The 14290-nt window shown below is 49.8% G+C and overlaps 1 protein-coding gene across 2 annotated transcripts in view; it reads right to left on the bottom strand.

Moving 5' to 3' along the window:
- Positions 1-585: 585 nt before the first annotated feature.
- ATOSA (atos homolog A) overlaps positions 586-14290 on the bottom strand; it is a 70641-nt gene continuing 56936 nt past the window's right edge. For both annotated transcript variants that reach the window (XM_075345774.1, XM_075345775.1), the window contains exon 11: positions 586-1144. In XM_075345774.1, coding sequence (XP_075201889.1) covers positions 991-1144 — 154 coding nt within the window. In that variant the 3' untranslated portion in view covers positions 586-990. The remainder of the gene's footprint in view (positions 1145-14290) is intronic.

Here is a 14290-nt window from a genome sequence, read left to right as displayed (position 1 = left end):
AGTCAGATCCCATCCTTTCCCAAAGATATTCTTCCCGTCTTCCCTTATTCCATCTATCTTTTTTCTTCATACTCTGCTTTTATTCCTTACCAAGGTGGTTTATTCCTTCCACCTTAGCGAAGAGATCGGCCTTCCTTCCCTCTGTCCTTCTGTTTCTAGGTCTGTATAGAAATCCTTACTGTTTGAATCAGGTCATTCGTAAAGGAGTTTTTTTTTAGTGTGACTTCAGAACTCACATTTTTATATAGCACTGACCAGGCTAGTAATTATTTTAGCCCAGAATCACTCCAGTGCTAATCAGCTTGGATTTAGTAATATTAAATGATGTGGTGTTGGAGTAGCATCTGAAACTGGCAAATAATTTCCTCCTAATCCCACAGTTTAGGCTTTTTTAGCTGCATTACAGACCGTATGAGCCTACCTGATTATATACAAGAAATAGAAAATTGGTACGTTTTACAGATTAACAGCTGCACAAAGGACAGGGACTGAGGTCACAGGATACATTTTGATTCTTCTAAACGTATCTTCATATAGGTTAATATGATAGAGAAACTGTATCTATATAATAAATTCACACCAAACTATAGATTTATATATATTTTAGAATTCAATATTACTGTCAAAAATACATTGTATGATTTACATAGGCTTTGTGCTACATTAGAACACAGACAAAACAGATCACTGTGTAGTAAAGGAAACATTAAATATTAAATAAAGAAAATAAAATAAAAAAAGTGTAAACACTAAACTAACAGGAAGAATCACTAATGCAGCACACACCTAATCAAGTGGTATTACAGAGTAGAAAAAAATGGATTAGAACTAATTTTTTTCCAGTCTACACGAAATACATAGAACGCACTGAAGAAAATCAATGGAGCTGGTCTACGCTGGGTCACATCTATGAAGACCAGAGTCACTGATGTCAAGCAAATATATAGATTTGTTTTATTTTGCCAAAGATTTTCTCTGCTGTGCATTAGCTCAGCATCTGGGTGAAAACTGAGGGTTTGTTGGAGTATCTATGTACGATTTCAGTTCGTATGCTGCCCCACTGTCAACTTCCATGGACTTCCGAGAGAAAAGAAGTCTGACATCTTTGTGGAGGTAGATCTTTCCAGACTTAGAACTTTGGAACCTGTAAAGAAAATGAAGAGATGGAAAAATTAAGTACCTAGATGTAGAACACTATGTACACAACTGAGAAAAAAGATTTAATAGGGCTTGTCTACTACTCAGCAACCCACTCTCCATCGCTATATTTCCCACTAACAAAAGAACACCTATACTCATCTCCAGTAGTGATGGCATTCCAACGATGTCAGCACTGGCTCTCAATGGGCTTACGTGACTTAATCAGGGTTGGCTTCACTCTCCTTCTGACAAAGCAAAACATGCGAAGTAAGTGTGCACTGTGGCTGCCAGCTCCCTTCTTCTGGATGTCTAATTAGGCATTTAGGAGAGCCAAGCTAGCGCTAATTATGCTCCACAATCCCTGGAGTCAATGTCACATGAGCCCCAGGAGGGCCACTGCAGACACCGCTGTAATGAAGACCAGTATATATAGGTACATACAAGTCAAACAACCCCCAATGAGAACCTTCAGAGATTCAAATAAAAGGGATAGTGACAGATTTAGAATATAACATTTTTATTAATTTTTAACATTAAAAATACCATGTACGGAATAAATATAAAAACATAAATGCTGGACCTGATCAATTTGCCAAATGTAAGCCGTGGATTATCGGGTTTTATAAAGTGCCTAGTGCAGTGACCATATTCTAGTAGTAAAAGTTGTATATAGCCTAGATATTTATATCTGTAAAGGTAATCCCCATGCTTAAAAAAAAATTTCAAAAAAGTATAAATAAATCCAAATGGTATAAATCATTATCAGGGCACTTACCTTAAAATACCGCTAAACCCTGGTTCGCTGGGGTTCAGCAGTATACAGGACCCGTGACCATCTTAAGGTACAGTGCCCTGATAATGCTTTATACCATTTGGATTTATTTATACCTTTTTGGCATTTTTTTTTAAGCCTGGGGATTACCTTTACCGATATAAATATCTAGGTATATACAACTTTTACTACTGGAATATGGTCACTGCACTAGTCACTTTATAAAACGTGATAATCCGCGGCTAACATTTGGGAAATTGATCCGGTCCAGCATTTATGTTTTATATTTATTCTGTACATAATTTTAATGTTAAAAATTAATAAAAATATATATTTTATATCTGTCACTATCCCTTTTATTTGAATCTAAGGGTTCTCATTGGGTTTTTTTTTCGACTTGTATGAATTTATTATAGTGGCATACGGAATATTTTGATTATTTCAGTATATATAGGTGTTGTTTTGTTTGATGGATATATAGGGACTTGGACAACCCCATTCAGAATGGATTCCTTCCATATGGTGCTTAGAGCATATTTGTGATACCATGTAGTAGCTAATCCTAGGGGGTGAGGAAAAAGACTGAAGTGATATTAGTAAAACAGTTACTGCATGTATGTAAGAAGGAATTCTCTAGCTGTTGTGAGATGTAAGTCCTATCACGCACTAACAGCAGGATAGGATGGGAGCTAGGGTTAGCAAAAGTGAAAAAAGAGCTACAGGTTAGAGAAAGCTGATCTAAAGAATAAAAGGAATTCATTAAATCACATCACCTATGTAGAGAAGTGAGAAATAAGAAGTCCTTTTGCAGATCCATCCAAAATATCCATATAGGAGGACCATGGATTACTTGCATGTTTGGATGTTGGGTAGCAGAGTCTGGTCTGTTCATAGGAAGTGACAAAAATGTACCATGACTGCTGCACTGACTCAGTAGTGACTGCGCCCTTGAATGATTTTGGTAGGCCAGGAACTCCTGAGAACTTTCACTTGCTGTTCAAAGTCTCCATGTGGAGAGAATGAGTCACTTTAGCCCAATAAATACCCCAAACCTTAATGACAGTTTAACCCTTTGCAGACAACTTTCAGAATTTTATGTCATATTTGCATGCACTATGCAACTTTTCCTCCATTCCCCAAACACCAGTAAGGAATCTTCCCATGAGAGATTACAAGTTTGGGTAAGACAGTAACAAATTATGGCAAATGTTTTGTTACCTACTTTAGATGCCATCCACAGTTTAGTAATGTATTTTTTTTTTTAATAAAAAAAACTATTTAAAATTTTGGCCCATGGTTTTCGGTTGCCCCATGGTAATCATCTACAAAGGCCAACTGAACAGGAATAAAGAGAATTTTGTTTACTTACCGTAAATTCTTTTTCTTATAGTTCCGACATGGGAGACCCAGACCATGGGTGTATAGCTTCTGCCTCCGGAGGACACACAAAGTACTACACTCAAACGTGTAGCTCCTCCCTCCGGGCTATATACACCCCCTGGATGACAATCTAACCAGTTCAGTGCAAAAGCTGAAGGAGGACATCCACCCATAAGTAGAGATAGAGTAAAACTCGGAAAAACCGGAACCTCTGTCTACAACAACAGCCGGTGAAACACACGGAACAAGAACTGCCAACAGGCAACAGGGAGGGTGCTGGGTCTCCCATGTCGGAACTATAAGAAAAAGAATTTACGGTAAGTAAACAAAGTTCTCTTTTTCTTCATCGTTCCTTATGGGAGACCCAGACCATGGGACGTCTCAAAGCAGTCCATGGGTGGGAAATAAACAAAACTGAGAAGTAGGCAAAACCTAACTTCACAAATGGGCGACAGCCGCCTGAAGGATGCGTCTGCCCAAGCTCGCATCTGCCGAAGCATGAGCATGCACTTGGTAGTGCTTCGAAAAGGTGTGCAGACTAGACCAAGTGGCAGCCTGACAAACCTGCTGAGCCGTAGCCTGGTGCCTGAAAGCCCAGGAGGCACCGACAGCTCTGGTCGAGTGCGCCTTAATCCCTGGCGGAGGGGGCACCTGAGAACACTGGTAGGCATCAGAGATGGCCGACCTAATCCAACGAGCTAGGGTCGGTTTAGAAGCCAAGAGACCCTTGCGCTGACCCGTGGTTAGCACAAAAAGTGAGGTGCACCGCCTAAAAGCGGCGGTGCGTGACACATAGATTCGGAGCGCCCGCACCAAATCCAAGGTATGCAACGCCTTCTCAAAGCGATGCACAAGGGCCGGACAAAGGGAAGGCAATGAAATGTCCTGGTTAAGGTGGAAAGAAGACACCACCTTAGGGAGAAACTCCGGAGTCGGACGGAGAACCACCTTGTCTTGGTGAAACACCAAAAAAGGTGACTCCGAAGAGAGCGCAGCCAAATCAGAGACTCTCCTGAGAGAAGTTATGGCTACTAGAAAAACCACTTTCTGTGAAAGTCTAAACAAAGGAACCTCCCTAAGAGGCTCAAAGGGGGGTTTCTGTAAGGCCGTGAGGACCAGATTAAGATCCCAGGGATCCAAAGGCCGCCGGTAAGGAGGAATGATGTGAGATGCGCCCTGCATGAAGGTGCGCACCTGAGCCAGTCGGGCGATACGCCGCTGGAATAATACCGACAGAGCCGACACCTGTCCCTTAAGGGAATAGAGGGACAGTCCTAGCTGCAGACCGGACTGTAAAAAGGACAGAATGGTCGGCAAAGAGAACGGCCAAGGAGCATGGCCGGAAGAGCGACACCAGGACAGGAAAATCTTCCAAGTCCTGTGGTAAATCTTGGCCGAGGAAGACCTCCGAGCCTGAGTCATAGTGGAGATGACCTCAGAAGGAATGCCTGAAGCTGTCAGGATCCAGGTCTCAAGAGCCACGCCGTCAATCTGAGAGCCGCAGAATTCTGGCGGAAAAACGGACCTTGAGAGAGAAGGTCTGGGCGGTCCGGGAGATGCCACGGCATTTCTACGGACAGACGGAGCAGATCTGGGTACCAAGCTCGCCTGGGCCAGTCCGGAGCAATGATTATGACCCGACGGCCCTCCATTCTGATCTTGCGCAGAACCCTGGGCAAGAGAGCCAGAGGGGGAAACACATAGGCCAGACGGAACTGAGACCAATCTTGAACCAGCGCGTCCGCTGCGAAAGCCTGAGGATCGTGGGAGCGAGCCACGTAAACCGGGACCTTGTTGTTGTGCCGGGATGCCATTAGATCCACTTCCGGAGTGCCCCACTTGCGGCAGATTGACCTGAACACTGCCGGATGCAGGGCCCACTCGCCGCTGTCCACGGTTTGACGGCTGAGATAATCGGCCTACCAGTTTTCTACGCCTGGGATGTGGACTGCGGATATGGTGGACTTGGAGTCCTCCGTCCACTGAAGGATTCGTTGAACCTCCAACATCGCCAGGCGGCTGCAAGTCCCGCCCTGGTGATTGATGTAGGCAACCGCTGTCGCGTTGTCTGACTGGACTCGGATGTGCTTGCCCGCCAACAGGTGGTGAAAGGCTACGAGAGCTAGAAGAACCTCCCTGATTTCCAGCACATTGATCGAGAGGGCTGATTCGGACGGAGTCCAAGTGCCCTGTGCTCGGTGGTGGAGAAATACTGCTCCCCAGCCGGAGAGGCTGGCATCCGTGGTGAGGATCACCCAGGACGGAGTCAGGAAGGAGCGTCCCTGTGACAGAGAGAGGGGCCGAAGCCACCACTGAAGAGAGCTCCTGGTCTGCGGCGACAGAGCCACTAGCCTGTGCAAGGAAGAGGTCCGCTTGTCCCAACAGCGGAGAATGTCCAGCTGCAGGGGACGCAGATGGAACTGGGCAAAGGGAACCGCTTCCATTGACGCCACCATCTGACCCAGCACCTGCATGAGGTGCCTGATGGAATGACGGCGGGGCTTCAACAGAGAGCGCACCGCCAGATGAAGGGACTGCTGTTTGACTAAGGGCAGCTTCACAAGTGCCGGCAGAGTCTTGAATTGCATCCCTAGGTACGTAAGTTCCTGGGTCGGGGTCAGAGTGGACTTGGGCAGATTGACAAGCCACCCGAATTGAACAAGTGTGGCGAGTGTGAGAGAGACCCTCCGCTGGCAGTCTGCACTGGATGAGGCCTTGACTAGAAGGTCGTCCAGGTAGGGGATTACTGCCAACCCCTGGAGATGCAGGACCGCAACCACTGCTGCCATGACCTTGGTGAAAACACGAGGGGCCGTGGCTAACCCGAAGGGGAGAGCCACGAATTGGAAATGTTCCTCTCTGATTGCAAAGCGTAGCCAACGCTGGTGTGAAACCGCAATAGGCACATGCAGATAGGCATCTCTGATGTCGATGGATGCTAGAAAATCTCCTTGGGTCATTGAGGCAATGACCGATCTCAGAGATTCCATGCGAAAGCGCCGCACCTGAACATGCTTGTTGAGAAGCTTGAGATCCAGGATGGGCCGGAAGGAACCGTCCTTCTTGGGGACTAGGAAGAGGTTTGAGTAGAAACCTCTGAACAGTTCCCGGGCGGGAACCGGAACAATTACCCCGTTGGCCTGCAAGGATGCCACGGCCTGTGAGAAGGCGGCGGCTTTGGAGCAGGGGGGAGTGGACAGAAAAAATCTGTTTGGCGGGCTGGAAGAAAATTCTATCCTGTAGCCGTGGGAGATGATATCCCGCACCCACTGATCGGAGACGTGTTGAAACTACACGTCGCCAAAGTGGGAGAGCCTGCCACCGACCAAGGACGTTGCTGGCGCAGCCAGATAGTCAAGAGGAGGCTGCCTTAGTGGCAGCGGCTCCTCCGTTCTTCTGAGGACGCGGCTTTGCGCGCCAGTTGGGTTTACGATCCATGGCTGAGGTAGTGGACGAAGCTGAGGGCTTAGAGGATGACCAGTTAGAGGAACGAAAGGAACGAAACCTCGACTGGTTCCTGCCCTGGACAGGTTTCCTGGTTTTAGTTTGTGGCAAGGAAGTACTCTTCTCGCCAGTAGCTTCCTTAATAATTTCATCCAGTTGTTCACCGAACAGCCGGGACCCAGCAAAGGGGAGCCCAGCAAGGTACTTCTTCGAAGAAGAGTCTGATTTCCACTCTCGAAGCCACAAGATCCTGCGGATCGCGAGAGAATTAGCGGAAGCCACCGCCGTGCGGTGAGAAGCCTCTAGAATGGAAGACATGGCGTAGGATGAAAAAGGCCGAAGCCTGGGAAGTTAAGGCAACCATCTCGGGTATAGAGTCCCTGGCGAGGGAATGTATCTCCGCCAGAGAGGCAGAGACTGCCTTAAGAGCCCACACTGCTGCAAAAGACGGGGAGAACGAGGCTCCTGCCGCCTCATATACAGATTTGGCCAGAAGGTCAACCTGGCGGTCAGTGGGATCCTTAAGAGAGGTGCCATCGGCCACAGATACGACTGTCCGGGCTGAGATTCTAGACACCGGAGGGTCTACCTTTGGGGACTGAGCCCACTCCTTAACCACCTCAGGTGGAAAGGGAAAACGGTCATCATAACTACTCTTTGGAAAGCGTTTGTCAGGACAGGCCCTGGGCTTGGAAACAGTGGCCTGAAAACTGGAGTGGTTAAAAAACGTACTCCTAGCTCTCTTAGGAGAGGTAAACTGGTGTATTTCTACCAGAGAGGCTTGTTCCTCTGACACTGGTGGATTGAGGTTCAGTACGGAGTTAATGGATGCAATCAAATCACTAACATCCGCATCACCCTCAGATATGTCAATGGGGTACATAAAGATAGCGTCTGAACCCACAGTAAAAGTATCCTCCTCGCCCTGCACCTCAGCTCGTGAATCAGAGCCGTGGGACGAGGAAGGAGAAGGGTCCCTGCGTCTCCGTTTAGGAGGACGGGGTCCTAAAACATGCTCTGAGAGCTCTGCAGAGCTCGGAGCAGCAGAGGCGCCCTGAGAAGGGGGCTGATGCATGGTCAGCAGAGTCCGGGACAGCTGTCCCATGGAGTCGGCAAAAGACTGGGAGATAGCTCTGGAAAAAGATGCTACCCAAGCCGGGGGTTCAGCCACCGGGGCCGGAGCAGCCGGGGGGACCCCTGAAGAGGCTCCAGGCTGAGGCACCACCATGTTAGAGCAGGCATCACAATGTGGATATGTGCTCGGCTCACACAGAATGAGCTTACATGCAGTGCATATACAGTACAGCTTAGCAGACTTGCTCCTAGTGACAGACATGCTGCTGAGGTGGAGGCTCAGAAGTAAAGAATACACTCCTATAGAATGATCCCCTGAGAGTGTATAATAAAGCCCACAACCAGAGGTTGTGGCTTACCAGACCGCTTATTTTGTGTGCCCTCCGGATTCCACAGCTCGGACCCCCAGTGGATGCAGCAGCTGCAGCAGCCAGCTCCGATCAGTGTGAGAACGATGATAAAATGGCTCTGGAGTGAGGAGGGGGGGCGGTGATTAGCCCAAGAGCGGGAATCCGGAGGGCCAAGGAGAGATACAGGGGAGGGAAACATCTCCTCAGAGAGGAGTGTCCTCCCCTCTGCTGATCGGCCGGTGGGCGGCGCCGCACTGTTCCCCTGCAAGGCTGACATGCAGAGGGAATGAAACCGAAACTAGGCCGCAACTGAAGCCGGTGCCTAGATTTTTACATGCGGCCGACGAGCAGGCACCCTCGGCGCGGCTCTCAGGAAAAACCCAGAGAACCGGCCGGAATTCACAGCAAAGTCAAAAGACACACTCTCCCCACAATAAATATACCCGGGACCCCTGAAAAACGTCTCAATACTTAGCTTTTGAGACGCAGGGCCATGTCCCTGGGGGGGGTTACACGCTCCGTCCGGCAGGATCCTGACAGGGCTGCGGATGGAGACCGGTCTCCTGCAAAGCAGAGAGGACCGTGATGGCTCCCACTTCAAGCCAGAGCCTCAGAGGATGGTGAAGGAGCACGGCATGTAAAGGCTCCAGCCTTGTAAAGTCAACCTTAACAGCACCGCCGACACAGTGGGGTGAGAAGGGACATGCCGGGAGTCCAGACTGGACCCGCTTTTCTTCCATATCTTTGAATCAAAAATCTTAAAAATGAAAAATCAGAGAATGCATGTGTGTGTGTGACCTCCTGGAACACAAAGCATTGAACTGGTTAGATTGTCATCCAGGGGGTGTATATAGCCCGGAGGGAGGAGCTACACGTTTGAGTGTAGTACTTTGTGTGTCCTCCGGAGGCAGAAGCTATACACCCATGGTCTGGGTCTCCCATAAGGAACGATGAAGAAAATATATGTTATATGATTGTTGCAACGACTTATTCACTGGGATAAGAATGTAAGAGCTAGTTCGACACAAACAACATGAGATGAACTGTTAAAATTATTTCACAACAGGGGTCTCCATCTTATTAAATCAAAGCTTTGTGATTATAGTGTTTAACAATCCGGTTAATAAATTTAATATTTTGATAGCTCGGAATTTTTGCTGCTGTCGGAGACTGATGGCGGAATTTAGCAAAATCTACACTCATGGCTGTTAGAGGCAAATAAAGGATGAAAATCACAGCTACCACTTGCTGGCAAAGATGTAGGTTAGTTACTGGGTCGACATAAGAAGACAGGAAGCCTATATATGACATAACTGTAGCACGTATGTCAGTAAGGGGTTAACAAAGGAAAAAAAAATACAAAAAATGACACCATATTACACAGGACTTCTACACAAGTTTTGACTGCACTGGTATAAGAAAGATAGTTGAACAGAATTTTAAAGGGCTTGCCCCTTTCTGAAAACTTTCTGGAATAAGCTGCGGTAGCCATAACCCCTCCACCACAAAATACAAAACCAAATACTAACTAAGCATTACTTACCCTCCCAAGGTCTAGGTTTGGCTCTTTTCACCACTGCCCAGATCTCCATTTAGCTGAAGCACTGCCCATGTGGCATGAAGACAGCGTGTGCCCACTGAGCTCAGTGCTGCAGTCACACAATGGAGAATGGTGCAGTGGCAGAGCTGCTGCTGGAGTCAGGGAGGGCAGTATGTGTGTAAAGAAGGGAATTTTGTTTACTTACCGTAAATTCCTTTTCTTCTAGCTCCAATTGGGAGACCCAGACAATTGGGTGTATAGCTTATGCCTCCGGAGGCCACACAAAGCATTACACTTAAAAGTGTAAACCCCTCCCCTCTGCCTATACACCCCCCCGTGCATCACGGGCTCCTCAGTTTTGGTGCAAAAGCAGGAAGGAGGAAACTTATAAATTGGTCTAAGGTAAATTCAATCCGAAGGATGTTCGGAGAACTTAAACCATGAACCAAAGAACAATTCAACATGAACAACATGTGTACACAAAAGAACAACAGCCCGAAGGGAACAGGGGCGGGTGCTGGGTCTCCCAATTGGAGCTAGAAGAAAAGGAATTTACGGTAAGTAAACAAAATTCCCTTCTTCCCAGACAATTGGGACGTCCAAAAGCAGTCCCTGGGTGGGTAAAAGAATACCTCTGTAATAGAGCCGTAACACGGCCCCTTCCTACAGGTGGGCAACCGCCGCCTGAAGGACTCGCCTACCTAGGCTGGCATCTGCCGAAGCGTAGGTATGCACCTGATAGTGTTTCGTGAAAGTGTGCAGACTCGACCAGGTAGCCGCCTGACACACCTGCTGAGCCGTAGCCTGGTGCCGCAATGCCCAGGACGCACCCACTGCTCTGGTAGAATGGGCTTTCAGCCCTGAAGGAACCGGAAGCCCAGAAGAACGGTAGGCTTCAAGAATCGGTTCCTTGATCCACCGAGCCAAGGTTTACTTGGAAGCCTGCGACCCTTTACGCTGGCCAGCGACAAGGACAAAGAGCGCATCCGAGCGGCGCAGGGGCGCCGTACGAGAAATGTAGAGTCTGAGTGCTCTCACAAGATCTAACAAGTGCAAATCCTTTTCACATTGGTGAACTGGATGAGGACAAAAAGAAGGTAAGGAGATATCCTGATTGAGATGAAAAGGGGATACCACCTTAGGGAGAAATTCCGGAACCGGACGCAGAACCACCTTGTCCTGGTGAAACACCAGGAAGGGGGCTTTGCATGATAGTGCAGCTAGCTCAGACACTCTGCGAAGTGATGTGACTGCCACGAGGAAGACCACCTTCTGCGAGAGGCGAGAAAGAGAAATATCTCTCATTGGTTCTAAAGGTGGTTTCTGAAGAACAGTTAGCACCCTGTTCAGATCCCAGGGTTCTAGCGGGCGCTTGTAAGGGGGGACTATGTGGCAAACCCCCTGCAGGAACGTGCGTACTTGCGGAAGCCTTGCTAGACGCTTTTGAAAAAATACAGAGAGCGCAGAGACTTGTCCCTTAAGAGAGCCGAGAGACAGCCCCTTTTCCATTCCGGATTGAAGGAAGGACAGAAAAGTGGGCAAGGCAAATGGCCAGGGAATAAAACCCTGATCAGAGCACCAGGATAAGAAGATCCTCCACGTCCTGTGGTAGATCTTGGCTGACGTTGGTTTCCTGGCCTGTCTCATAGTGGCAATGACCTCTTGAGATAACCCTGAAGACGCTAGGATCCAGGACTCAATGGCCACACAGTCAGGTTGAGGGCCGCAGAATTCAGATGGAAAAATGGCCCTTGAGACAGCAAGTCTGGTCGGTCTGGTAGTGCCCACGGTTGACCCACCGTGAGATGCCACAGATCCGGGTACCACGACCTCCTCGGCCAGTCTGGGGCGACGAGGATGGCGCGGCGGCCGTCGGACCTGATCTTGCGTAACACTCTGGGCAGCAGTGCCAGAGGAGGAAAGACATAAGGCAGTCGAAACTGCGACCAATCCTGAACTAAGGCGTCTGCCGCCAGAGCTCTGTGATCTTGAGACCGTGCCATGAATGCCGGGACCTTGTTGTTGTGCCGGGACGCCATTAGGTCGACGTCCGGCTTCCCCCAGCGGCAACAGATCTCTTGAAACACGTCCGGGTGAAGAGACCATTCCCCTGCGTCCATGCCCTGGCGACTGAGGAAGTCTGCTTCCCAGTTTTCCACGCCCGGGATGTGAACTGCGGAGATGGTGGAGGCTGTGGCTTCCACCCACAGCAGAATCCGCCGAACTTCCTGGAAGGCTTGCCGACTGCGTGTGCCGCCTTGGTGGTTGATGTATGCCACCGCCGTGGCGTTGTCCGACTGAATTCGGATCAGCCTGCCTTCCAGCCACGGCTGGAACGCCTTTAGGGCTAGATACACTGCCCTTATCTCCAGAACATTGATCTGAAGGGAGGACTCTGGCTGAGTCCAGGTACCCTGAGCCCTGTGGTGGAGGAAGACCGCTCCCCACCCTGACAGGCGTCGCAAAAGCGGGAGAGCCTGCCACCGACCGAGGATGCGGTTTGGGGAGTCCGCAAGTCATGAGGAGGCCGCTTTGGGAGCGGTTCCTCCGGCGGTCTTTTTAGGACGTGCCTTAGACCGCCATGAATCAGAGTTCCTCTGACCCCTTTGAGGCCTGTTGGACGAGGAGAATTGAGACCTGCCTGAGGGCCGAAAGGACCGAAACCTCGATTGTACCTTCCGTTGTTGAGGTCTGTTAGGTTTGGACTGGGGTAAGGACGAGTCCTTACCCTTGGATTGTTTAATGATTTCATCCAATTGCTCGCCAAACAGGCGGTCGCCAGAAAACGGCAAACCGGTTAAAAACTTTTTGGAAGCAGAGTCTGCCTTCCATTCACGTAGCCACATGGCCCTGCGGACTGCCACTGAGTTGGCGGATGCTACCGCTGTACGGCTCGCAGAGTCTAGTACAGCATTCATGGCGTAGGACGCAAACGCCGACACCTGAGAGGTTAATGACACAACCTGCGGAGTAGCGGCCCGTGTGGCCGCATTAATCTCAGACTGACAAGCTGAGATAGCTTGCAGTGCCCATACGGCTGCAAATGCCGGAGCAAAGGACGCGCCGATAGCCTCATAGATGGATTTCATCAGGAGCTCTATCTGCCTGTCAGTGGCATCCTTGAGTGATGCACCATCTGCCACTGCAACTATGGGTCTGGCCGCCAGTCTAGAGACTGGAGGATCCACCTTGGGACACTGAGCCCAACCCTTGACTACGTCAGGGGGGAAGGGATAACGTGTGTCATGAAGGCGCTTAGTAAAGCGCTTATCCGGAAAAGCTCGGTGTTTCTGGACTGCATCTTTGAAGTCGGAGTGATCAAGAAACGCACTCCGTGTACGTTTGGGAAACCTAAAATGAAATTTCTCCTGCTGAGAAGCTGACTCCTCAATCGGAAGGGCTGGAGGAGAAAGATCTAACACCTGATTGATGGACGCTATAAGGTCGTTTACTATGGCGTCCCCTTCAGGCGTATCAAGGTTGAGCGCGGCGTCAGGATCAGAGCCCTGATCTGCCACATCCGCTTCATCTTCCAGAGAGTCCTCATGCTGAGACCCTGAACAGTGAGATGAAGTCGAAGGAAGCTCCCAGCGAGCCCGCTTAGTCGGTCTGGGACTGCGGTCCGTGTCGGAGTCCTCCCCGTGGGACCTATGAGTCGACCCAGGAGCACTTTGCTGCTCCGACCGAGGGGGGCATGGGGGCAATGAATCAACAGTGCCCGGGGCCTGTGTTACAGGTCTGGACTGCAAAGCTTCTAGTATCTTAGCAGACCATCTATCCATAGACTCAGAAAGTTTGTCAGCAAATACTGCAAACTCTGTCCCTGTCACCTGGACAGTGGGGGCCGGAGGTTCCACCTGGGCCGGGGGTCCCACCAGTGGCTGAGACTCCGGCTGAGTGAGTGTCACAGGGGCCGAGCATTGCACACAATGAGGGTAGGTGGAACCTGCAGGAAGCACTGCCGCACATGAGGTACAGGTTGCAAAGTAAGCCTGTGCTTTGGTACCCTTGCTTTTTGCGGACGACATGCTGTTTCTCCTCTTAGAGTAATCAGTGAGGGTATATAGCCAAACGCTAGTAGTGCGGCCGTACAGTAAATGTATACAATATAAGCATATAAATATACACTTCGGCACCCAGGGGGACCAGCACCTATAACAGGTGCGGCTTACCGACCGCTCTCAGCGGTTGTGTGACCACCAGATTCCCTGCCTGGGCCTCCCAGAGCTGTGGAGCTCGGAGTTGTCTCCCCTCTGAAGTTCTCCAGCGTCTGAAGTGCTTGTAGCGATGGCTGCCGGCGTTCAGAGAGGAGGAGGGAGCCGTGGGCGTGCCTGTAAAAGTGCGGGAATCTGGTGCCCCACGGTGCTCAGTGAGGGGGGAGGAGGATACAAAGTATGCTCCAGCCCTCAGCGCTGACGTCCAGTGCAGCGTCCCGCCCTTACCCCTGACTGGCAGGCCCGGGGGCGGGAATATGCGGTACTAGGCCGCAAAAGCCGGGGACTAAAGTTATAAGTGCGGCCGGCAAACAAGCGCGGCCAGCGCGGTAGTCCCGGTGCACAAACACACCCAGCAGCTGCTGCAGTGTCCATT

Source organism: Anomaloglossus baeobatrachus, chromosome 4 (genome assembly GCF_048569485.1).
Source record: "Anomaloglossus baeobatrachus isolate aAnoBae1 chromosome 4, aAnoBae1.hap1, whole genome shotgun sequence".
Classification (NCBI taxonomy): domain Eukaryota; kingdom Metazoa; phylum Chordata; class Amphibia; order Anura; family Aromobatidae; genus Anomaloglossus; species Anomaloglossus baeobatrachus.
The sequence above is the reverse complement of the archived record's forward strand: the minus strand, read 5'-3'. Positions and strand labels throughout refer to the sequence as shown.